Here is a 25393-nt window from a genome sequence, read left to right as displayed (position 1 = left end):
TACACAAGGAATGTTCAAATCTAAAAAAAATAATCTGTGAAGTACTGGTTGTCTCATATTCGTCACTAGTTGACAGTGAGTGTTTCGTGGTATTAAGGACATACTGTAGACCTGTATTAAGCTTTTGTTGGGGAAACAGGCTATGCATCTATTTCAGATTAGAATGTTCTCTTATTATCTGTGAGGACAATGCAGTTGGCTATGGCTAAATTATTGCAATCCTATAGTTAATTTAATCATTTAATGACAGAAGAGCACAGCAAACGCACATCACTCTAGATGCAAGATCGATTTTTACCAAGCCGACATCAATCCGAATACAGATGTGGGACATTTAAATATTGTTGTATACATGCTTTCTGTGTAGTAGCCTGAGCAGCCACAACTCTTCAGGGATGATGTCATGTTTTCGAGTACGCAACCTGCAACATCCGGGTCTTGTCTTAGTGGCTCTGTGCTCCTCAGAAGCTAACGTTAGCTAGCAAGCTGTCAAGCTGTCAAGTGGAGAGGCTGGGACAGACGTTTCAGCTTCCCCCTGGCTTGGCCACTCAAAGCTCCGGCCCACAAATTTACAAGAAAATCTGTTAGAATATACTTAAGATCGCCAGCTGAGATAATGTAATGCAACACGGGCGTTCGCCAAGAGGGACCTCCGCACTTACACAATTTATATGCACTGAGTCTTGAGTGACGATTGCTCATTGCTAGCTAACTGGCTAGCTAGCCTAGCTAAACCGCCGCAAACCCTCTAGTTTCGTCGGTGTACCCTCTCTGGTGTGAACTGCGGCCAGTCAGTCCTGGTCACTATCGCAGCTTCCGTTGCTGTCAACTGGTATTTTGAAAATTTGGTAAGTAATAAAATGTTTACGCTTGAATCAGCAACTGTAGAGGAACGTTTGGCACTTAGCTATCTTGGCTAAGTTAGCATGTAGCCATACTACAAGGCCAAGGGTTCTCCTTGCCTCAGCGTTACGTTAGCAGACCATGGAAGAGGGAGGCCTGTCAAAGTTAGCTGTGAGGGACAAGGGTCAAGGCCCGCAACTAGGCAAGGCTGTTTGTTTATTTGGGTTGTGGTTTGGATTTGCCATAGAGCTAACCTTTCGCGTTAATCCAATAGCAAAAGCTGTTCATACTCAGCAGGTTCACGGTGTAAATTCGCTCATCACATCGTTAAGTTAGTGTTGGATTTGTCAGATTTCTCAAAATTGTGTTGTGTTTATCGAGTAACTGGTCAGTCGGTTAGCTAGCGTTAGCTCTGCAGGCATGTAACGATAGCTTTAACTAATATCACCCGACTGGCTAGTATGGTGAAGTATTCTGCATTGCGAAGGTCAGCGAGATGCTGGTTATCAATGTATTCAAAATAAGACTAAATAACTTTACTCATGTCAGAACATTTCACGCTAAACTTGATCAGCCAGTGGTCTAAGGGCGTTTCAATTTGATCCACACTAGCAGTGTTCCTAATATGTAGCCTAGCAAAAATGTGTCCACAGGTCTACTATTTTTAGACTAGAGCAGGGGGCCTGAACTCAGCTCCAAGATGCTAATCATTTGCCATAAATGGATGATGTTCTGTTTAACCTAATTAATATATAAAATTGTGCCCTTCTGTGTAGAAGCAAATATTAAGTATGTGTATTTTTCCAAGGTCCCTTTACATAATAACACAATTAGAAACTGAATATTTCCACACAGTTCTCACATTACTGGCTGTACTAGTAAACACAAAGTGTATGCTATTTATTGTAAATAGATTTTTCTCTTTTAATTTGTGTTACAGGTTTTAAGAGGGACACAATGGGTGCATTTCTGGACAAACCAAAGATGGAAAAATATAATTCCCATGGTGAGGGTAACAACCTGAGGTATGGGCTGAGCAGCATGCAGGGTTGGCGGGTAGAGATGGAAGATGCACACACAGCAGTAATTGGTCTGCCTCATAGCCTCGACCTCTGGTCATTCTTTGCTGTTTATGATGGGCATGCTGGCTCTCAGGTGGCCAAGTACTGCTGTGAGCACCTGCTGGAGCACATCACCACCAACTCAGACTTCCAGAGTGCTCTGCAGGAGGACCCCTCTGTGGATAGTGTGAAGAATGGGATCCGCACAGGATTTCTGCAGATTGATGAACACATGCGAACCATCTCCGAGAAGAAGCATGGTGTGGACCGCAGTGGCTCCACCGCAGTGGGAGTGATGATTTCTCCAAGCCATACCTACTTTATCAACTGTGGCGACTCACGGGGGCTCCTCAGCCGGGGCGGAGCTGTGCACTTCTTCACACAGGATCACAAACCAAGCAACCCTCTGGAGAAGGAAAGGATCCAGAATGCCGGTGGCTCAGTCATGATCCAGCGAGTTAATGGGTCCCTAGCTGTCTCTCGGGCTCTGGGAGACTTCGACTACAAATGTGTGCTTGGAAAAGGCCCTACAGAGCAGCTTGTTTCTCCTGAGCCTGAAGTTTATGCAATAGAGAGATGCGAAGGGGAAGATGAATTCATTATACTAGCTTGTGATGGCATCTGGGATGTCATGGCCAATGAGGAACTGTGTGACTTTGTTAGGTCAAGGCTAGAGGTGACAGATGATCTTGAAAGAGTCAGCAATGAAATTGTTGACACCTGCTTGTACAAGGTATGTCGTTTCCACAAAACTTACACACGTCTCTGTTTTGGTATCATGGTTCATTTACTTGACCTCCATGTTTGTTCTTCGTTTTCCACAGGGAAGCCGGGACAATATGAGTGTCGTGTTAATCTGCTTTCCTGGCGCCCCAAAGGTATCTCCAGAAGCAGTTAAACGGGAGGCTGAGCTGGATAAATATCTGGAGGCCAGAGTAGAAGGTAGGGGAGAAAAGTTATATTTTGCCTTTGTAGATCACCATAAAAACTGGGGCTTTAGCATAATAATTTCTTTTCCTTCTGCTTATATTATTCTCCTTGTTCAATGTAAACCCCACATTTTCCTTATTTTTTTAACATTGACATTTTTAATAAGAATGCATAAAAAATGCTTTAAATCTTTTCTGCTGCCGCACGGTCTGTGCAATAAGTCTTACCCCATGAGTGCGGTGTCTGGCGGTCGTTATGATGTGCAACCACTTTGAATGGCACACTGCTAGCCCCCCCGGGGTGCGCAGGAGTTCGAGGGCCTGTTCATCGCTGCTTGCAACTTAAATTTTTTACATTGACTTTTTAATAATGCCAGCCTCAGTAACATCTATGCTAATAGAAAAGTTATCAAATGTTTATATGCCAGAGCTGTGTGAACAATTGTTTTTCTTTGATCGACCTATGGTCACAGAACACCTACAGTGGTCAGGAAGGACAGAATTAAAAAATAGACAAACACCTCACTTAGTATGATCTAGGTATTTAAATATTTTCTGTAACTATAATGAATTGTGGTCTGCTTCATTAGACATAACTGACGCAATTTAAAAAAAAAAAAAAAAGATAGATCTAATTTAATTTAGACCTTCCTGATATATTATTTGTGATTTAATTTAATTAGATCACACATAATATCTCAGGAAGGTCTCTATCAACAGTTTACAATGATTATGTTAAATTGTTTGTTATGTATGTTATAATCATGCTGGAGAGACTAGAGAGAGGGAGGGTGTGGTTTGAAACACTAACTAACAGCTTCAGCGTTCAGTCTCTACACATAAAGTAAAGTTTATTGGCACAACTCAAATGTTTAAAGATTTTATTGAAAATGCTTTAAGCTAAAGGCCTATTCTGTTAGAGGAATGTTGAATCTTACCTGACATACATATGTTGAAGCAAGTAACTTATCACGCTGTTGAATACTTGTTCTCACTTTTTGTAATTATGTGTTTTGGTCAATAGATTTTGATCACGTAAGCTTAGGAGTCCAAGATCCAAAATACACAACCATGAATTACATTAACTTTTTTGAGCAAAGAACTTAACTATTTACAATCCATTGTGTGTTACAGTACACATCAGTGCCATTTTTAGTGTTTTGGAAAATTGGTGATGATTTCATCTTAACACTCTTTGTTCAATCGTGACTTGACAACCAGGAAAAGGTATTTCTCAACCAGAGCTTTGTTGGGGAGGTGGCCATACATCTCAAAAATGATTGCCACTCCCTGTGAGTGTTACACTACCAAACCTATACTTTCTATCAGGAGGCAGTCGGTGTGTTTTTATTTATAGAGGCCACAATCACAAATTTACCTCAAAGGGCTTAAAAGTCTACACAGAATACAAAACCCTTAGACTCCTTTATTTACTTGAGGAAAAACTCCCCCCCAAAAAATTAAGAATCCTCAGAAAAGCCATAGAGCAGGGATCCATCTTCCAAGATGAACAGACATGTGTAGTCTGATACAAAAACGTCTATTGGCTCTCTCTTCACCCCCTTTATATTAATGAATGGGAGTGTTTCTATTATAAAACAGTATTAAAGTGCATCATTTCAATATTAACAAAACCCAACCATACTCTAATATTCTTCAGTCTAAACATGATCAATAAGGGGGTTTCAAGTATAACATTCCTCTGCCACACTTTGTTTTGCACATGTAAATATGTACAAATCAATCAGATCATTTTTTAGAAGCACTCTTGTACATTCTTGTAAAGGATCCAAAACAATATAATTTTGTTTTCTAACAGAGATCATCAAAAAGCAGGGGGATGAAGGTGTCCCGGATTTGGTCCATGTTATGCGGACGTTAGCATCTGAGAGCATCCCTAACCTCCCCCCTGGAGGAGAGCTGGCAAGCAAGTGAGTGAACCTTGTGGTTAGAATTGACAAGGACATCATCAAGTAATGACAAATCTTTCTTTCTGAAAGTTATTGTCAGTTTAATCACAATTTTCCATTTTTAAAAATTTGAATGAAAACTAATATTTAATATTTATATACTGTTTCCTTCCCTTAGACGAAGTGTTATTGAAGCGGTGTACAACAAACTCAACCCCTACCGAAGTGATGACACAGTAAGTATCCCAGCTTGTCTTTAACTCCCAGTAAGTGTGCTTTGTTTGGAGTATGCATGCTTGTTGTTGTGTGACGAGCAAGTTTTAACCAATTTTATGCATGTCAGTAGTATTCAACAAAATGGAACAAGGACGTAGACTTGTTGCCAAGTGAGATTTATTCATAATGTAAGGACATAGTGACCTGTCAAGGGTATCTCTATGCCTTCTGCCCAGTTTATGCAAATCTAAAAAACGGAGAAAATGGATAAAAGCATCAATTGTTGCAATACTACAATTTTCTGTATGGGTGACACCAGCAGAAAATGGTCCAATTGTTTCTCTTAAATAGTCATAGTGATTCTTCAGTCACAAAGCTTGCTTTAATTTTGACAAAGGACCACAAGTGCATTGCAGGTCCTGTGCCAAAAAAGGCTCAGTCTCATACCACATGATCTGATTTCAATAATTAGTGCTCATTAAATCAAAGAGGAAAGAGCTAATAAGTGAAATTATCTGCCGTTTGTGTGGATGGAATAAAAACTGCATTCTCTTACCTACTGATTTTAAAGGAGCATTGCTCATTAGTCCTTTGTATACAAACAGACCACAAAGCTGCCCTCGTCTAGTCAGATATGGTGCTTTTAAATTTTCATCAGATAAGTTCACTGGCTCAGCTATATAATTGTGCACAGCTCATCTTGTCCTTGACCATGAAAAATTGGCACTTTGTTTCAGTATTTCATGTTTGTATGATGGACTTTTTGAATTACTTTCACACACTGAATTATTTCTGAAATTAGGGTACCTTTAGAACGCCATCAGGCCCTTGACTTGTCTGTATTATGTGGTGTAGCCTAAATACAAAATGGGCTAAATTAAGGTTTTCTTTGCCACCACTCCACACAAAGCTTTTCCATGGTAGAAAGTGAAATTAGGTTCTTGGAAATGTTTGCAAATTAATTGAAAGCGGCTCTTGAGAAACCATACACAGTATTTGTTACTGTATTTGGGCTTTTAATTGAGTAGTAATTTGATCCACCTTTGGCAGCATTTCAACCTTAAGGTCTCCTTGGACACATTTGTGTCATCTTTCTCAAGATTATTACAATAATTCTTAATGAAATTCAAATTTGAAGTCTGGCCTAAGCACCAAACGACTCTAAGATTAATGTTGCATAGTATTTCACACTTAAAATATGAAATCATCAAAATAAATTTGCATATCAACATATTAATTAAGACTTAAAGAGAAACAAATATAAATGTTTTTGATTTTATTGATTCAAAAATCCAGTGCATCATACCTAATAGTGAGGTGACTGTACTGTTACACCTGTAGTACACTTTCTTTTTAATCACCTGTATTTAGTACTATATCTCACTTTATTCCCCTTTAGAATTTGTCTATATTTGGCCAAGTTCATTGTTAGTGTTATTGTAGCTGCTGCAAATGAAATGATACTTTTAGGACCATGCTTGACAGCACGTAGCATTGTAACTGAAGAGTTCTGTGGTTTTAATAGACCACACGGTCTGTTTGAGTCGTGCTCTCAGTCTTTATGTGCCTCCTTTTTAAAACCACTGATATTCTGTCATTCAGCTCTTTGTATTTTATTTTTTTTTTTTTAAATCCCCCCAGTCACATCTTTCATCATAGCTCTCATCTGTTGCACTGTCTGAGTCGTCCTTGGTGTTGTGGTCAAACCTGTCCACCTTGCCTGGTTGCTTAGTTAGTCATGGAGCCTGCTGTGATTTGTAAAATTTCAGCACTGAAGATATTGTCTTATATCCTTGCCTGGATGTATCCATCCAGCTCGTTCTGTCTTTTAGTTCTACGGATGAGACCTTCACATTAATAGGTAATGTTTGGCTGAATATATAACATATTCACTGTCAGATGTGAACCCTTATTAAGGCATGGTGTTGATCTTTGAAGAAATCCTAATAGCCCTTTATAAACTCGTATTGTACCACCACAGAATACAGAAAATGCCATGGGATCATTAGGGCAGTACAATTGATTGCATTATTTAGTAAAACTTGTGAACAGAGTGTCATTCTGGTCACTATTGTGGAAAAGCACAACATATTACTAAAATCTCCACAAGAAAGGATGTCGGATGTAATCAAGAACACAGCTGCATACAGACTGCATACAGTGCTATGTGGCAATAGGTCAGCCCAGCTGAATACAACTTCTGATGCTTTGTGTGTAATCTGTGAATAACCTTGGAGACTCTGTGGTAGGTATATTTAATTATCTCTGTGAGGGTAATGATTATGCCTACACCAGAAATAATCACATTTGACAACTGCCAGTACTATTTCCTGGAATTCAGAAGGGTTTTTTTTTTTCTTTTTAAGTTGTGATTCACAACAAAGAAGTGGCAATAACATAACAGAAGCTACTTCCTAAGGGCTGGACCATGTGGGCAATTTATAAACAGCCGAAATCATAATATTGACATTTTAAATAGGAGGAGAAACTTAGTCTAAGACATACCTTACTGTTACACATTTTCCATTTTGTTTGCTTGTCTTTATGGAAAATATTCGTCAAAATACCTTTCATGAATTACATCGACAATTTCTATCCATAAAAATCACAGCAGTGCAAAAGACTAAAATTTCAAAAATGTTTTGGTACAATAATAACAATAACACACAAACAAAAAATGTATATACTTTACTTTCATAAAAAAAAATCAACTTCATATAGTATGCTACTCGTATTTCGGTATACAGGGTGTTTGTTTGTAAAATGAAAGTAAAGGCAAATATTTTAAACGGTAAATGGTAATAGTACAAAAATGAAATGTAAATGGCCTGAATGAAGGGAAGCTTTGAGGTGTTTGTTCGGCACAATGTAGGGAGGTGCAATTCTATCATTCTTTTGTTTTTTTGTTTTTCTTTGTGGTGTTTCATTAATTTGGCAAAACAAAAATGTTTATTACCTATTGTTATTATTATTATTATTATTATTATTTGTAGACCTTTACAGAAACTGTAATGATATCCTGAAGCAGAAAGCTTCTGAAGCTAGTTTGTCTACTAGCAGACAGCTTAGTCACGGACAGCTCACTTACTGCACCCAGGTGATGTTACTCCATGCATAAACATTATGGGTGTCCAATCAAATTTTTTTTTCCTCCAATATTTATACAGTGGGGTCAGAGGGAAAGCGGTCTCAGACTTTTGGACCAACTATATATTGGGTATCTGCTCATACAAAGGCTGATCGGAAAGTTGCACTCATTTAAATGATGCAGCAGACTAGTGCACGCTCAAACAGCAACTTGAACGTAAGATAAGGAGAAAGTTGACTCATCCCAAAAGAAAAAAAATATGGCAAGTATGCTCAGTATGCATAGTAAAATTTAATGGATACACATGTATACTTGCTCCAAATCTTAGTTCAAGAACATGCACTGATGGTCTGGGAGACCTCCCTGAAACTTCTGTATTTTGCTCATCCTGTTGTCTTATTCTTATACTTGCTGCTTTCTAATTTTCACTGGCATATGTGACTCATATGCTGTTATGCTCAGCTGTTGTACAGGAGAGCATATTTGCGCAATAAAGAAAGGATGTGCTTTGATAAGGTTTATTTTAGTAGATAGTCCTCCATTCCTGGAACCTCTCCTTAGGATTGGCTAACAAGATTGTCAGTGAAGTATTCTACACGTAGTGGTAAAATAACATGGCACTTAAATGAGTTATGAAAATAATGGAAGCCATTATTACAAGTATATGCTTAAGCTCTTAACATGTAGTTATTATATTTCACATTTGCTTGTTGTTAAATATGACCATACAGCTGGCATGTGTCTCAGTCTGCTTTATGAGTTCATCATATCCTCAGCCCAATCAGTCACATTTTGGCATAGAGGGCATAATGTCACATGTAAATAAATTCCAGCAGCATCTATTTACAGTTAGATGGATTAGTTTGTAGATCGTAAGGCCAATTATTGTGTCACATTTGATTATAGTTTAGAGCTTCCATACAGTATACAGCATATAGCATCAACCCGCCAGAATAGTTGTTTTAAAAATTTAGATATTTGCTATGAGTTCAGCAAATTGTTGAATAAACTTGAATCATATTCTTAACCAGTACTTGGTATGCGTTAAGTTAACCACGATACAGAACAAGGTGGCCTTACAATTAGGTTTGACACATATCAGAAAATGAGTAAATTTCTATGGCCATGGTGTATAGCTGTTGTATACTTGAGAAGTGAATTAATGCTGCATTCTTAAATAACAATACATTTGATAAAATGTACTGTTATCTCCAGCATCTAGATGTTGAAGGTGATGCTGTTGAAACACAAATGTTGCTATGAACTCCTGGATGATTTTTATTATCTATCAGTTTGTATCATACATGCTTAAACCTGTCCAGCTCTTACTAGAGATCTCATGGATGTAGAGTCAGAGTCTGAAGGGTTTTTCCTTCCTCTCCTCTCTTATTAAGGACTCTGCATCCACAGACGACATGTGGTAACACAACCTCCTACCACTAACACAGCATAGAGTTTACAAACCACCATCCTCTCAAGACCCACAGCAGCTCAGCTCAGCAGTCTGTCTCGCCGTCACTCTGAGCTTTTGGTTTCTAAGAAGGGAATTTCATGGGAGGAGGAGGAGGAAGAGGAGTTGCATGCACACAAACCTGGAATAGTGCAGCACCAGTCCACTCTGGAGTTCAGGATCCTCACCGTCTTGTCTCCCATTTATGTTCACCCACCTAAATATTCTCCTCTAAAGTAATCCATAACAAGTGAGTCCGCAAGGTTTTCTTTCTTTTTGTTAAATAATCAGCTTAAGTAGTACAATTTTTTGCTGTAATTAATTTGATTCACATTTCCTTGTGTGTGTTTGTATATTTCTGTTTTTGTGAAGTGCAATTGTCCTGTACAAACAGCCTGTATTTAATGCAGCTTGATTTTAAGTTAAAAAATGAAAGAAATGAAAAAGAGAACCTTTTATGCACTATCTGCCTTTTCCTGCTCTTCTGGAATTCTAACAAATGTCTGTTCAGTGGATATTACTGCTTGTCCTCCAGGCACAATGTCTCTGCGCTTTTACTTTTCTTTCGTTCGTTCTTTCTTTCTTTTTTTTCAGTTAGTCTATGCTCCTTTAAGAAACGGGTAAATTGTATAGTTGACAGCACAGTAAGCTCTCTATATCAAACCATTTAAATCCTAATTATTTTTTTCCCTGTGCTTTTTTTATTGTATTTTATTTTTGTAAGTGGTTTTCTGTACATGCTCGAATAATAATGGCAAAGTGTTTCTCAGTTTGGAAGTGTGAAGCAAAAAAAAATCTTTTTTTCATTTCTTTGAGGCGTCTGATGAAAAAAAATACCCCTGTTAACACATTTGTGTGTGCGGATAGATACTTGCAAGCGTGCGTGGGTGCTTGTGTGTATGTATGTGCGCACGTACGTTAGTGTAAAGGCAGATCTGTGTGTGCGACTCTAATTCAAATTTGCTGAGGTGGTTCAGACAACAGACAAGGCTGGAGCTTAAGGGAATTGCCCAGTGCTTACCCATTGCCTGCCCCTTTTTTCAGCCATTGTTCCATATCAACCCAAGACAGGCTCTCACTACTTCTTATTCCAAAAAGCTTTGGATAACAGAGTTTACATGCTGTTACGCTATTTGAACAACTTCAAGCTATATATCAGAACTATACAGATATCTGAGATGACACAAGTAGTTCAATTTACCCATGGTGTACAATGGTTTGCAGCTAGTCAGGTCTTGACTAATTTACACATCTATTGTGTCATATTTTAATATTGCTTTCTAAACATTCATTGTTACCAGTGCCCACTGTGGGTGCCATATAATTTATGATCAGTTGTTTCAGCTTTATGACAGCCTATGCCAAGTTTTTTTCCATGAGATTCAGTTTTTGTACGTGGTACAGATAGATTTTTAGCTTCTACCTTTAACATTTGATAATTTGTCTGATGTGAACCGTTTAAGCACTGACTGTTTTAGAGAAAATCACCCAATTACTAGTTTTAAGATAGGAGAAACTGTTGACTCTAAAACTTACAAGGCTTTTTTTCCCACATGCTCTTTATTTGGACTTTCAAACCAAGAACAAATCCACTAACTGCAATGAGTTCTCATGGTTGTATAGCACCTTTTTATTCCCATTGGGTTTGCTCTGCTTAAAACCCTCCCCTTCGCCACCACAAGCCAGAGCACAATACAGTTTGCTGCTATAGTGTATGATCTGTGGGTTCATTTTTTTTCCAGTTGATTCCCCTCTTGAAAAGATGAATAGTCATTGACTATATCTGTATCTAACACACACAGTAGATATATTTCTTGAAGAGAAATGGTTTTATTTCAGATTTATTTTCTGCCATTTTTTGTCTAAAATTGCATTGTTGGAAATTTATGTATGTATATATTTTTGACTTAAACTTTCAAGGAATAAATCATGTTGCTTGAGTTAGTTTTTTTTTGCCATGGACAAAATGTGATTCTGGTTTGTCTTGGGATGGTTAGTTGAATTTTTGTGTGTTTTGGCAAACAAAGGTGTCCCTCTAATCACTTTGATGTCCCTCTGATCAACGCTGAGGGTTTCATCTATATAATACTCAATAGTAGTGCTAAATTTGCAATTCTTAATTTATCAAAATGACAATCCTAACTATTTCATCGCTTTGTGGTGGGTAGCAAATTATAAAATCTTTAACAAAGTACAGATTTTAACTTTGACTATAATCCTAAATTAGCTGCTTCATTATATGCTTTTGTGGCAAAAAGGCCAAAGACCACTCAGAATTGCGAAGGCTATATTACAAGACGTAACAATATAAAGGAGAGCCTAGCTGTAACCCTGCAAAAGATGTTAAAAGTGTTGAGGTATTAGAGAGCAACTTTATTTTGAAATGTTTTGTTGATAGTTTTTAAAGGTACTCTGTGGAGTTTTTGACCACTGGTGGTGCTGTAGAGAAATGTTATGATAAGTGGATCCTTGCTCCAGTAGCACGTGCACAAGGACAAAAGTACAGGACAAGCACATGGTATGACATGAAATGCACTTCCGCCAGCTACAGGAAGCAGCGATGTGTGTCTCAACAGGTGGTGTCATGGTAACTTGGCATAGAAGTGCCACTGAACCGATTAGAGACAATAACACTGTAAACTGATGCAAAAAGTGCAGGCTTCCAAACAAAAGAAAAGCCTTTGAAATGTTGTGTGAGGTATGGAATTGTTTGATAAGCCTTAAAGACAATGTTTTAAGCAGTTTTGAATGTAAACCTAACTATGTTCACAGTGGAAACTCCATAGGGTACCTTTAAACAGTCATCTTACTAAAAACATGAATAACATGTCAGGAAATTGATTTCTTTGTGTTTGTTTGCATGAAAATGTGATTTCACTGATTATTCCTTCCCATGAAAAAGCAAAAATTACAACAAAAAAAAGAAAACAGCAGAACAGTAAAAATGTCTTTCAATTCACATCTTTTTGGTTTACTTACACATAGCCTACTACTGTACTCACATCATGTAAAACAAAAACTCAATCTATCCAGAGTGTTTGAGAAAAAACTCAGTGCATATAATGCCTTGTCTTTAATTTTATTTAGTTAAGCAGTTTATATTTCATCTGTAAGCTCTTTTTTTCTGCTGCATTGCCTGCATTTGTTAAGCGAGTACACTAAATGTCTCTCTTATCAAACAGTTTTCAGCACCCAGCCGCTTGTTGCAAATCTGGTAGATGTTGATGACCCTTAAAGCAACATTTCACGCAATTTTTTTCTTCAAGTTTAATAAAGAACAAACACATTTCCTTGCATCTTGAAGCCATTGATACACCCCTGCCACTGGACTGTCCTGCATTTTATCCCAGAAATTGTACAATTCATGATGCGGCCCTTAAATGATGCTGAGACTTATTTCAGAAAATTATAAATGTAGAAATTAACATTTTTTAAGAGAAATTGCTGTAGCTGGAATGTTAGCAGATTATTGACAGTGATTTGGCTGTGATTTGTCACATCTGGGTGTTTTATATTAATTCCCTTTCCTCAACAAAAGATTTACCCAAAAAAAAGAAGAAAAAAAAGAGAAAAAATCCCCCCAAGCATCTATTCTCTCCTTGTTATAATTTTTCATGAACTGAAATACCTCATAACATTTATAGGAAGTGTTTTTGTGTCATGCTATGTAGATCCAAACTGTTCAGAAAGCAGTTCACTTTAATCAGAGCCGTTTTCATACGGTTCTCCCCAAATAGTACAAAACAAGTAATGATTTAGGTGGCTACTACAAATGATAATTTATATTAGCAACTAGGAACACTATTGGCCTTGTTGTGTAAGCTGATCCACCCCTCACAAACAGTGTCCTCAGATGCTCACCTGTGTAATTTCACCAACTTTTTCCACTTGTGTGATGCTCACTTAGCTCCAATCTAGAATTGTTGAAAGTTCAGGGTTTTAGAAATGTGAGATGTGTGAGAAAATAGGTGTGACTAAATGACAATAGTCATATGCACTGATCATCTGTATAATCAGCTTTTTTTTTCAGAAAATTGTTATTGTAGAAAAAAAGAATATAAAGCTATTTACAGAGTTACCTTTGGTTGCCTGGAATGCATCCTGTATATTCTTGTACGGAGGACTACCTGGCAGAAGTTGAAGAGATTTTAAAATGCTTGCGCCCTCTTGTACATATTGATGTACCTCAGTGGTGGCGTTTACTGTGTGACCCTTAGCAGTGGTGGTTTTATTTGTCCCCTTGCAGGGCGACCTGAGCCTCACTTTGCTGACCTTTTTCAGCTCATAAATAAGCTCACCGATTTGCCTTACCCAATCTCATGTTGCCCCCTAAAGTACTTGTTCAACAAAACACTATGAGGAGTAATGCTGCTGACGTTACACTCTTACAGATTAAAAACTGTCTCCATGTTAGGGTACTTAAGCTATCAACAAAGTGACTTTGTCCTGGTTGTCACAAGGTACAACTTTTCAACCATTGCTGGTTTGTATGCTTTTTTTTTTTCCTATCTTATTGAATTTCGGTCTTGAAAGCTTATTTAACTTTCCACTGCAGATGATGTCATACTTTTAACAAATGCAAGTGTTTTAACATGGTAACCTCGTAAGCATTCAAAATGTGCATACATACATTCATGTCTGCTATATTTATGATTACCTTCAAGAATAGCTTTAGAGTGCTGTAGATAAGTATTGTCAATGTTTATTCAAATGCTTCTCAGAGGCCTCTGTGAGTGATTTTACAAAGTTCAATAACTGTATATTTTGTATTATGTTCTAGCTCCAAAGGAATGGCAAAAAAGGAAAATGTTTAAAAAAGCTTTGTTCCCTGAACTAAATTGTACTATTTGTGTTGTTGATTGAACAAATTGCATTCCTTGCTTGTGAATTGATGCATTTTTCTCCTTGCTCCTTAAAAATTTTCCCCTTCTTTCCCTCCTTTCTTTCATTTTTTAGCCTTTGAAGTTTGAATAAAATTTCTAGTTTGCAGAATGTATTACTAAATAAATGGGTTGTCATCTTGTACCTCTCATTTCATCACTTTTTACTGTTTGGGCTTGTTGCAATACTGAAACTTTCTACAATTTTAAAGAAAAGGAAAAAAACAAACAAAGAAACAACAAAAAACAACAACCGGTCAAATACAGTTTGACCGGCTCAAGAGTAAAAGGTGTCTCCACTGTAAGAACCAAGGATTAATAGAAGACATTAACAAACACGTGTTAATATCAGATAATGATTAGTTATATGAGACACTGATTACTGATTACAGTATGCCATGCAGTACAAGCTTTATTGTTTGCAGTCACACAATTCCAGACATATGTTCATTATTCCTCTTAACCTGTGTTGTGACAAAGAAGCTGCAGAAGAAGTAGTGACTGTTTCTCCTGTGTATCTTGAGTAGTTTTGTAAATTTACTGTCTTTTCATCAGGTTAAAAGAGTAGAATGTACAATAAATCTCTTTCTAGCAGTCCTCATGTTAGCTTCACATTGTGCCTAAGCACAACTAAGCATCTGACTTTCCAAAAATAGATACTCTTTAAAAAAAAAAAAAAAAGAGATTTTTAAAAAACAAACAAAAAATAAATAAAAACCCAGAGGGTTATTTAACAACATCTGGATAAAAATATTCTGTCCACTGCACAGTCTTTTGCTTCTTTTCCCTAATCAGCTGGAAAAATTTTACCAATTACATAAGAAAGAACTATTTTGTATGTAAATGTATAATGGAGGGATGATGTCCGGAGCAAACAGCCTCCATATATTTTCTAATCCAAGTTTTTAGTTTTGGTAGCCAGTTTAGCCGCGAGTGCATGTTAGTGCATGTACCTGTGCATGTTAGTGCACGTGAGTCCCTCCCTGTTAAACCATTGGCCCTCCCCACATTTTTAAACTCACTGGCACCTCCCACATGCAATATGGCGTAGTGCAGTAAGGTGTTCAGGTGAAAGCGGCCTTCAAGGATGTCCTCCACTGAAGAAAATCACACTTTTCGCCTAAAAAAGACTCTGACAAAGAAAGAGATGAGAGCAGAGCACAGGTGGACTGGCCATGGAGACTACCAGCTCAATCCTGGTCGGTCGGTGACCTGTCAAAACATCTATAAAGTTTTTTAAAGTTTTTACCGGTTTCATCAGTCATTCCTGTTCCCAGCCCCAGCGGTCAAGTGAAAGGACAAGTCTTTTCCCAATTAGACTGTGGAGCTAATACAGGTGTGGCTTCACCGAGATGGAGAACCACACGAACTGCTAAAGGGCTCCAGCATGACTCGGAACTGGCTTTTCTTCTCCTAGTAAGTAACTTGATAGGTACATTATGTTACATGTCTGTTTTCACTCGTGACTGGTTAGAGAAGAAATGTTAGCATTAGCTGACTCGCTGATAGCAATATTATAAATGTGTTGGGCAAATGTTGCTGTGGCTAGCTAGGAGCATATCACGGCAATGCTAGCGTGGGCTAATGATTGCGGCTAGATGGTGTTTGGTGGCTCTGGTGTACACAGGGTAACTTAATTCATTTATGCTCCCTGTTGTGTGTTTAGTGGCCTCTTCCACTGGACTTCGTAACACCTTATTGACTGAGAACATGAAGGGACGGAAGCGGGGGTTGTGGCCTAAGAAAGGCCGGAGCTGTGGCCCACGACGCATTTGTTTTGGTCTGGTGCTACATCTAGTGGCAGTGACGATCACAATCTTTATTTCAGGCTAAAAATCTTTTTTTTAATCATCTCATCTAGTGTCTTAAATGATTCAGGAGATACTTTCAGAACAGCTGTAATTGTTTTGAAATGATTCTTGTTCTGGTATTTATTTATTTTTTGGAAAATCCATGTTAAAATATGTGACTCAATTGTAATGGTAATACACGAGATGCACAAACAGGGTCTGTCCTCCTGTTACACTTTGAATCTCAGCGTGTGACGTAAAGCTTCAGTGTGTGTATGATAATTAACAAGCCCTTTCATCGCTGCTTGTTTTGAGCCCCATGAGCCCTCTAAAGCACGGCGGTGTTGTTGACTTGTCCGGGTATCAGGAGTTGTGTTTGTCTTGCTGCCTTTTCTGTCAGTGTGTGGCGAGTGCACGTTAGGGGCTTGAGCTCAGAGGATGGGTCAGGGCAGTCCACGGCCACTGGGATTAAGAACCGTGGGAGGGATTACTTTAAATGTCAACATAATGTCATGAGCTGTGTTAGAAGGTCAAACGTTCAAACGGTGCTCAGTGGCGAGCAGTTAATAGATCAGGTACAATTTGAATTGTTGTGGCTCCTGAGATGAATTGACTAGCATGCTAAAACAAAGTAATTTTGAAGCATACTTTTGTGTAATATCAAAAGATACTGAAGCAAAGTTAGATTTATAATGCAGTTTGAAATTTGTTTTGTTACTCTAAGAACTGTTAACAGTGCCAAAGTACATATAACTGTATATTTTATTAATTGCTTTTTTTCTAATCTGTTAATCTGTTGGAACAAAATGCCTCTCATGCTATAGTTTTCTCCTTTGTACTCAATATCTGATCAATTGCAATAACAATGTTCTAATCAGGCAGCCAGCTAGCCAGAGGGGGGCAGTGTTAATAGCTGAGACTGAGAAGACACACCAGCAGTGGCATTCTCACTTTGACAAACAGTCATCCGAAAGTTAATTGTCAGAAATAGTCTGTGTCTATTTGTTATTAATATAATTATTAAGTAGATGATGATGATGACAGCTTTTAGTTGCATAAAATAACAGCATGTAAGACTCTTGACTTTTAAGATGTTTAGTCATAATGTCCCGATTGAATGAAAAGATATAAGCAGCAGATGTAGTTTCACATTTTGGCAAACTAATGTTAATGGCCATTGCCACTGTATGAACTGTGTAGTATTGAATGTGTCCCCTCTGTTGCTTTGGGAACCTTTTCTGTTGACTAGCACTTTACTCTCAGATTTAAATATACTAGGAAAAGCACATCTTCATCAAATTGAGAAAAATTATAACTCATATCTAAAACAAGCTTGTTTTTGGCATGTCCATCGCTCTTTGAGCCATTTGCACGTTACAGCTACACAGAATGTGACTCATTAGATCCTGGGCCACCTGTGCACCCTAATGAATCATGCTGCCCTTATATTCCGCCACATCAAAAAAAAGTGCCCACGTCGGCAGAGGCCATCATCAAATGGAGCTGGCTCGTCATCTGCCTGCCATTGTTTAGCGCATGTCATGCTCTGCTTCGCATGGCGGAAAAACCCATTTGAGCTTGACTAATGCAGCCATGCAGACACAGCAGTAAGAGGTGGGGGTGGTAGGGCACACCGCATACTCTGTGGATGGTCTCTAGACTGAGGTCACTGAGCTCCACATTTGCTAATTTGGTTTGGAGTGCACTAAGAGACAGATTTTTCAGTGTTGCTCTGTAAAAGGGAGGGAAAAATGTGATTGCACTAAGCACAGGGAAAGCAAGGGAAGGGATGTCTTTAAAGACCAGACATTTGCTGATCAGGATCAAATCCAACAACACTTAGTCTCTGCTCTCTAAAGCTTGTTCTTCTCCTCTACCCGCCATGCTTTCCTTCTCCATTTCCTCTTTCTGTGACTGTTCTTGTTGCCCAAGGTCAGTTTGTCACAGAGAACACAAGCTTATCTCACTTGGTTGCAGCGATTCAATGATTGGTGTGTACAAACAAGTATATCAAGCAGGAATGACATGTGCCCACCTCTCCACCCTCCTCCCTCACGCCCTCCTCTCTCCTGCAGACATTGAGTATGTCCTTCCTGCTCCCTCTGCTACTGTCTGTCTCTCACTTACACTCGGTGGGAGTGAGTGTCCCCTGCATGAGGTGGGTTACACAAGCTGCTGCCCTGGGAATCCCGGGCCAGCTCATTATCCTGCACCCCTGAGACACAGCTCACTGTAAATTAGGGCATAAAACGATGCAGGCTCGTTAAAGAGCCACAGATACACTCATTAGCATCAGCACCTTTCCTTGTTAGAGCCTGTATCAGCATTCGCTTCCACCACCACGTTGTGTCCTGTCATTCCTCCACACTGACTGGAAGGTTTAGGATTAATGTCAGCTCTAGCCAGCGGGTCAGCACTGTTGTGGTTCAGATACGGGACTGATTGATCAGTGGTGGCGGGAAGCTGTGGAATTCGTTGACAGCTGCCCACTATCCCCGCCACTCTTATCCATATTTCATTGTGTGGAAGGGGAAAAAACCCTGTCTCAGAATAACTCTTGTCTGGCAAGTGGCTGACTAGTTGTGTGTCACAGCTACAGGGGATGGATAAAATAACTGAAACCTCTTTCAGTACAGTGTCATAGTCTTGCAGTAGATGCCAAGTTGGCTGATTCTCTTAATGGTTTTTTTTTCTGATTTTAATTCTTCTTGATTAAACTTGATATGTATTTTTTTTTTTTTTTTTGAAGTGATGAACCAATGGTCTCTTTATATGTTTGTTTACGTAAATGTAATTGCCGGACAGACCTCTATTAAAGGGTCACTTTACCGATTTTACATAAAAGCCACTTAAAGGTGCACAGTGGAGTCTTTAATTACTAACATTACTGAGCAATGCTTTTATGTCTGGGACCCTGTTTTATCTATATCATGCACTTGCACAAGGATGAACATGCGCAGCCACCAGCGTTCAATTGGTGGTGGTACCATCCCATTAAATTTAGTCATGCACCAACAAAGGTAGTGAAGAAGAGGACTGCTAGCAAGTAAACATGAATCTAAACAATATGTGTTAAAATATGAAAATGTACTAGTTTTTTGAGTAATAAAATGCAATAAACACATTTTTAGATCTCAAGGATACATACAAATTTATTTGATGAGAAACACTGGATGTAGGCAGGGTTTTTTCGTTTCTGTTTATTTGTTTAAAATAAAACTCCTCGGGGGAACCTTTTAAGCCCTGATCATACTCCAGAACAGACGTTAACGGTTGTAGACTTGCTTGCAGACCCCAGATGCACACACACTTCTATACATGCTACAGTCAGGGGTATGCTTACACAGACATGTTCCACACATGCCAGTAAACATGATGTGGACCTCCTGACAGCATTAAGAAGAGCTCATTTAGCGCTGAACATCATAATTAAAAATATTAAAACAAAAAAGAGTGTCCAGTTTACTTGTATGGCCGTGCTCTAGTTGTGCAGACAGTCCATGCAGTCTCAAATTTTGGATTGAGCAGATGTTGAAATTTTATGTCATGCAGACCACAGTGGACCTTGAAACCGTGAATTAGCCTTAACTTTTGTGAGGAGTACTTCTCAGGGAAGGAGCTTTCTAAAGTCTGAAATAATGACCCTGATGCTTATCCCAGCTTGAGCTTGGAGACTACAAATGTTTTACAAGACATTACAAAGTGCATGTGTGGAGTTTGAAAAATACTGCCAATTAGCAGGTCTTGGTAGTCTGAAAACAAAGATACTTGTGAGTTGCATTATGGGAAATGGGTCCAGCATTTTTAGGATTTGAACCATACTACAGGCTAAAAGTCAGGATATCTTGGCCTCTGCTGCCTCAGTTTTGATCTTTCTTTTTTTAATGTGTGGTCCTCCAACTTTATGGAAGTGCAATACTAAATCGCTGTAGCAACCCTTTAAATTTGACAGAATCATGTCAGTTGGTATTAATATCTCTTGCAATCCCTACATAATTGTGGTTTGTGCCTATATTGCTGGACCATCAGTTGCAAACACCAGTGTGGCAAAGAGAGGAAATCTTTAAAATACTGCATTAGGAAAAAGGAGAATTGTTCACAAGTGGATGCCAATTCATTGACTGAAAAACACTTAATGTTGTATTTGCTTAACAAGCCAAAAGTCTCAGAAGTGACTATCAAGGCACCAGCAAAACACGTCAGAATTCACCAGTAGCATGTAGAAACATAAGAACAGAATGGAATTCAATTTTGTCTGTAAAAGAGGTTAAACACCCATTTATGGATTAGTTCTCTTAGATGTTTGTCTGGATGGTTACGCACTGCTAAAGGCGTACGGTATTTGTTCAGTACCTTTGTGGCTGTCTCCTGTCAATTTATACTAGTAATTTTCTTCATTACGCTGTTCGTCTAAAACCAACTATTGTCGTTTACTGTGAAAATGTGACTGATGGCAAATTGTTTTCTTTTGTGCCTGCGTAGCCTTTTCTCGGTTCCAGCATGCTATCTTGTCTGTGATTGGGCTGTGGTGAGATGGAAATGTTCATGACTGTTTGTGGGTGTCTTGTCATCATGCTGTCTCATTGGGCCCTCAACCATTAATGGCTTTTTAAAAAAATCATAACATCACAAGGTGTTTTTTTTTTTTTTGTTTGTTTTTTTGTTTTTTTTACCGATCTGTCTTTTCATCTCCTCTGCATGCTCTCTGAAATCTGGTAGCATGCCGCCCATGGGTGACATAGTCAGTCCTCCTGCATGCCTTCAGTTCACTCCATTTGCATCTATAAACTTCACTTCACTTCATCTGCACCCTGCTCTTCTCCTCCCCAGGATCCAGATATCCTCTTCTTCCGTGGTTTCAGCTAAAACAAGAACTAATCAGAGGATGTCAAGCAAGCATTTCTCACATATTTGTCCATCATCATAATTATCTGCCCCCCCCCATTTATTGAATGTTATTTTCTTCAAGTCACACATCTGTCCAACTAGCCATTCAACATTAGTTCACCATACATTTTACTCATTTGAACTTATCCAGAAGAAACATTCATTTATTTTGAGTCTCCATTTCAAATTGTTTCCATTAACTTATTGGCCGATTGATTAAATACATTATTAATGGATTAAAGTAAGATTTCACCTTCATTTTGGTCATCCCACTACCCACTGGTTTGAGATTTGGCGTTGTTAGGCGTGGTGCAGAGATGAGAGAGAGCAGTGCAGAGGCCTAGAGGCAGATGAGCAGTATGAACCTGTGAAATTCACCACAGCTAAAAGGAAATTATAGAAGACAGCATCATCATGGCCAGCTAGAATTAGTGCTATAACACCTGCAGAGAAAAATTTGACCCATGAGAGGACTTGCACTGAATTTGCTTTTATTCAACATTTATTCCCCTATATGTTGCTTTACTTTGCTATTATTTATTAAATCATGGAGCTAGTTTCAGGGCAGCAGTTTACATCTTAATTTTTATCCTCAAATTATAAATTGAATCCCAAATAATTTCAGCATGGAAATGCACAGGTGGTTATTCACGTGATGTTTGGAAGTTACCATGGCTCCAAAAACACATCACTTTCTCAAAGGTATTACTCCAGTTGGGCTCTTGCAGTATTTCCACTTGTTTTAGATTTTGTTGCTAAAAACTTTATTTTTTTTAATTGTCTTTAGTCTCTCTTTTTTTTTTTTTTTTTTTTTTTTGCACTTCCTCACAAGTTTCATCTATTTCTGATCAGATCAGAGCTTCTTCTTGCAAATATTTAGTTTTTAAGATTCCGAGATACTGCTTTTTTTAGTATGTGTAAATTTCCATTCCTTTACATACACTAGAAACAATAAATCTCTGCTAAGCAAACTACGAGAATGGGAAAGGTCAGGTACTAAGCAGCCAGACTATGAGGCCTCAGTTTCTTGAATGAATGTAATATAGCTGCAGCATTAACTGCTGCAGTTGTGTTTGCCACTGTTCAAAAATCACAAATTTTCTTCTGACTCTGTATTCACTCTCCACATATAGGACTTTTGAAAATCAGGATATGGTAATTGTAAGACTATTTTTCATCACGTTAAATGTCAAGGGACATTAATTGAGGCTTTGAGCTTCCTTTTTTCAAAGCCCTCCATTCATGGTACCAGTATGTCTGACTCAAGAGGAATCAAGTGGGTTGAGTTCCTTAGTTTTCCTTGGTCCATCACACAACTCTGTCGTGCTTTTGTCAAATTACTAACCTCACAACATGACTTGTAACTGAATTGTCTGTGGTAAACAATGGTGCTGAGCTAAGTTGCTGGTTCTTAGGCTGCATCTCTTAGGTGAACAGTGAGCAGGTATTTTCCTTCCTGCTGTTATGACCACAGAATATTTAACCAACACAGCCTTTGGATCAGCACTTACATATCCAAGAGTTATCACTGTACTGTACTGTTTAACTCCATGCTATGTGCCCCGAGTGATTGATAGGAACATCTACAATATCTGAATGACAAAACATTGTTGTGTGTGAAATTTGTTCCATGAATAAAACCTTGAATGCAGCCATCAACCTATTGTATGTTGTATTACATGAAAACTATTGTAAGCATCCCTAGCTGTGTTGTGGGTCAGCAACGAATTAAGACATGGTGACATTGCTTCCTTTAAGTGACATCAAAGAGGTTAAGTGGCTTCAGTCTTTTTCTCTCTGTCATAATCTCCCACTATGTTTTTCTTCCTACTTCACATAAATACACTCATTCTCATATAACACATTGCAATTTGCTTTGCTTACACTAAGCAAACTACAAGAATGGAAAAGGTCAGGGACTCGGCAGCCTGACTATGAGGCCTGTTTTCTGAATGAATGTACATTTATGTCTCCTTTGTGTAAAAGAATAGTGAGTGACTAACGTTCAGCTCTAAATGTCAGCCTTAAAGAATTTCTTCTGCATATCAATGCATTGAATTGTAATTTAGTAAGGTCTTATTTAAATCTATATGCTCACACGCCCTGAATTTTTACCACCATGTTCCATATAAACTGTGTATTCTTCTCACAGCCATTAACTCTGGCTTATACATTGCTTACCATATCCTATGTAAACACAATTTTTTGTGGCATTCCCTATTACAATACTACAAATACCATATGTCTAGATTGTCACTGCACATATTAAGTCAAGTTTTGACTTTTTTTTTGGGGGGGGGGGTTGTGTGATTGTTTGTTTTTGGTTTTTGAAAAAAATACTCTGGTTGAACCCACATGATCCTTTTTTTTTTTTTAACATAAAATGAAAAATCTGCATTTACTCACTGAACGCAGTGCCAGTGTAGGATGTATGGTTCTTTAGTGCATGACATTCATCCCCTTTTGTGCTGCTATATAGACACTGCTGGGAAAAATGTTATATTTTCAGTCCTTTTTGACATGTTTCTCTATAGAATTTACTGGATAAATAAGATGAGACGTTACTGAAAGTTGATTTTAAATTCTAATTTATAAAGGTGTTTTATTTTAACTCTTTCCATAATAAAGTGTCTGAATCCAACACTTCTTCACAAGCCACTTGTAGTAGATGCACTTCTTTACAAATGAAATATGATATTGAATGATTGATCCAAACCTAATTACAGTTTTAAAATCTTGTCCCAGAGTCTGGGAAAGTTGAAATTAGCAATGGGAACACCTCTTAAAAATTGATTTAATAAAAAAAAATAAATCACAGATATTCAATCTTCTGGATTTTTTACAAAACAGAACAAACAAAAAGTGCACAGTAAAAGGTGCAACAGTGCAGAGAAATAATGATATTCTCACATATATTCTTCAATTTTCAATTTTGCTCAAATGTCAATTTGAGAGTTTGGATATGGTTATAAAACGGTATTGACAGAGTGTGACTTCCTATCTTGTTCCTCTATATTCTTGGTACAATAAAACTGTATGGGTTCATGGGGTGGGCAGCCTGTGTTGGCAAGAAAATCAGCCACTAGCCACACAGCACAAATAGCCCTTTTTCCCTCTGCAGCAGCAGTCATTAAGGCATCTTATGACTTTCCTGTCCAAACTGGGAATTATTTTTGTCAATGACGATTACTCTAATTTGGCCACAAGCCTCTCTGCTGTTTTTTATGAAAGGGTTTCCTCATTCACCACTATTCATGTGAGGAAACTACTATTTTGGGTCCATGCCTCAGTTGTATAAAGACATGTTATTGCCCTGTCTGAGCCTTATACACAAACACAATTCATCAACAGGTGTGGGAAGAAATATTTTTTTCTCTGCAGAGGGATGTTACTTTTGGAGTGTGTGGGGTAAGTGTGAGAGAACAAAAGTCGCTAGCAAGGGGGCATTCAGCTTGCAGAAGGATTTTCCCACTCAGCAGAGGAAAGAAGAGAGGGAAGCCTTGATACAGCTGGCTGTGCGGAAGCATTTATAAAGCTGAATTAATTGCACTTCTTTGCAATTTAATAACTCATGAGATTTGACAATGGTCATTAAAGGTTAAAGTCAGTTGTAAGAGTGGTATCAGTTTGAATTAACCCTCATGTTTAAGCTTTACCTTCACAGTCTGTTTTCATGTAGTAAGAAACCTACAAATGGAGAGTAATGCTAGTTGTGATTTGTTTAAAACAGCGCTCAGCCTATTATAGGCTGCCTCTTAAAGGAAACAAAACTTGTCTTTTACAATGAATGGTGGCTACAAAAGCAGAAAATGTTAAAAGTACCACACATGCACTGAAAACCATTCATGTGAAATCTTAATACATACTTTGAGGAAAGATTAAAGTTGTAGCTTTGGTTTGCCAAGGTGTGACTTGAATTGGGGAGGAAGATAATGGAGAAGGCAGATGAAGCCATATTAATGGTATGTTGATTTGTAATGGTGGGATGCTTGGCCTTGCCATCAGCAATATTTTATATATTTTTTTCCAACATCAGGCTTCAATCCCCTTGAAGGATGTTTTATGTAAAATATGCTTTTTGTACCCTGGAAAGACATTTAATCAAGATTAACCTTGGTATTTTAGTAGCCAGTGGTCTAGCTTTGTGAGGTTTCATAATGGAAGACAATTAAGCACTACTTTCAGTGCTGAGGATCCGCTCTTGTGGAAAAAAATATTTATTTATAGCAAGATTTTTTTTTTGTAGGTTTTTAAAAGATATGTAGAAGGAAGATTTCTGTCTTTTTCACTGGGTTCATCATTAATCCTGTTGAATAGCTTGACCTTTAAGATGTCATAA

General features: G+C 38.1%; 1 protein-coding gene across 2 annotated transcripts; it reads left to right on the top strand.

The window, feature by feature from the left end:
• Nucleotides 1-449: 449 nt before the first annotated feature.
• Nucleotides 450-22713, top strand: ppm1aa (protein phosphatase, Mg2+/Mn2+ dependent, 1Aa). Of its 2 annotated transcripts, none has more exons than XM_056392896.1 (6): nt 450-848; nt 1784-2637; nt 2729-2846; nt 4653-4764; nt 4922-4979; nt 20998-22713. In XM_056392896.1, exons 2-6 carry the CDS (start codon nt 1801-1803, stop codon nt 21031-21033), a joined length of 1161 nt encoding a protein of 386 aa, XP_056248871.1. In that variant the 5' UTR covers nt 450-848; nt 1784-1800; the 3' UTR covers nt 21034-22713. The 2 variants fall into 2 exon arrangements, with proteins under 2 accessions (XP_056248871.1, XP_056248872.1); XM_056392897.1 differs by lacking the exon at nt 20998-22713 and adding an exon at nt 9442-14522 and having other exon boundaries at nt 452-848.
• Nucleotides 22714-25393: the final 2680 nt, after the last annotated feature.

This window comes from Seriola aureovittata, chromosome 13 (genome assembly GCF_021018895.1).
Source record: "Seriola aureovittata isolate HTS-2021-v1 ecotype China chromosome 13, ASM2101889v1, whole genome shotgun sequence".
NCBI lineage: Eukaryota > Metazoa > Chordata > Actinopteri > Carangiformes > Carangidae > Seriola > Seriola aureovittata.
The sequence above is the reverse complement of the archived record's forward strand: the minus strand, read 5'-3'. Positions and strand labels throughout refer to the sequence as shown.

Coding starts and splice junctions, on each gene's coding strand:
- ppm1aa (XM_056392896.1), top strand. CDS start 1,801: ATGGGTGCATTTCTGGACAAACCAAAGATGGAAAAATATAATTCCCAT. Junction 4,765..4,921: donor GGAGGAGAGCTGGCAAGCAA/GTGAGTGAACCT, acceptor TCCTTCCCTTAG/ACGAAGTGTTATTGAAGCGG. Junction 4,980..20,997: donor CCTACCGAAGTGATGACACA/GTAAGTATCCCA, acceptor TCTCCTCCCCAG/GATCCAGATATCCTCTTCTT.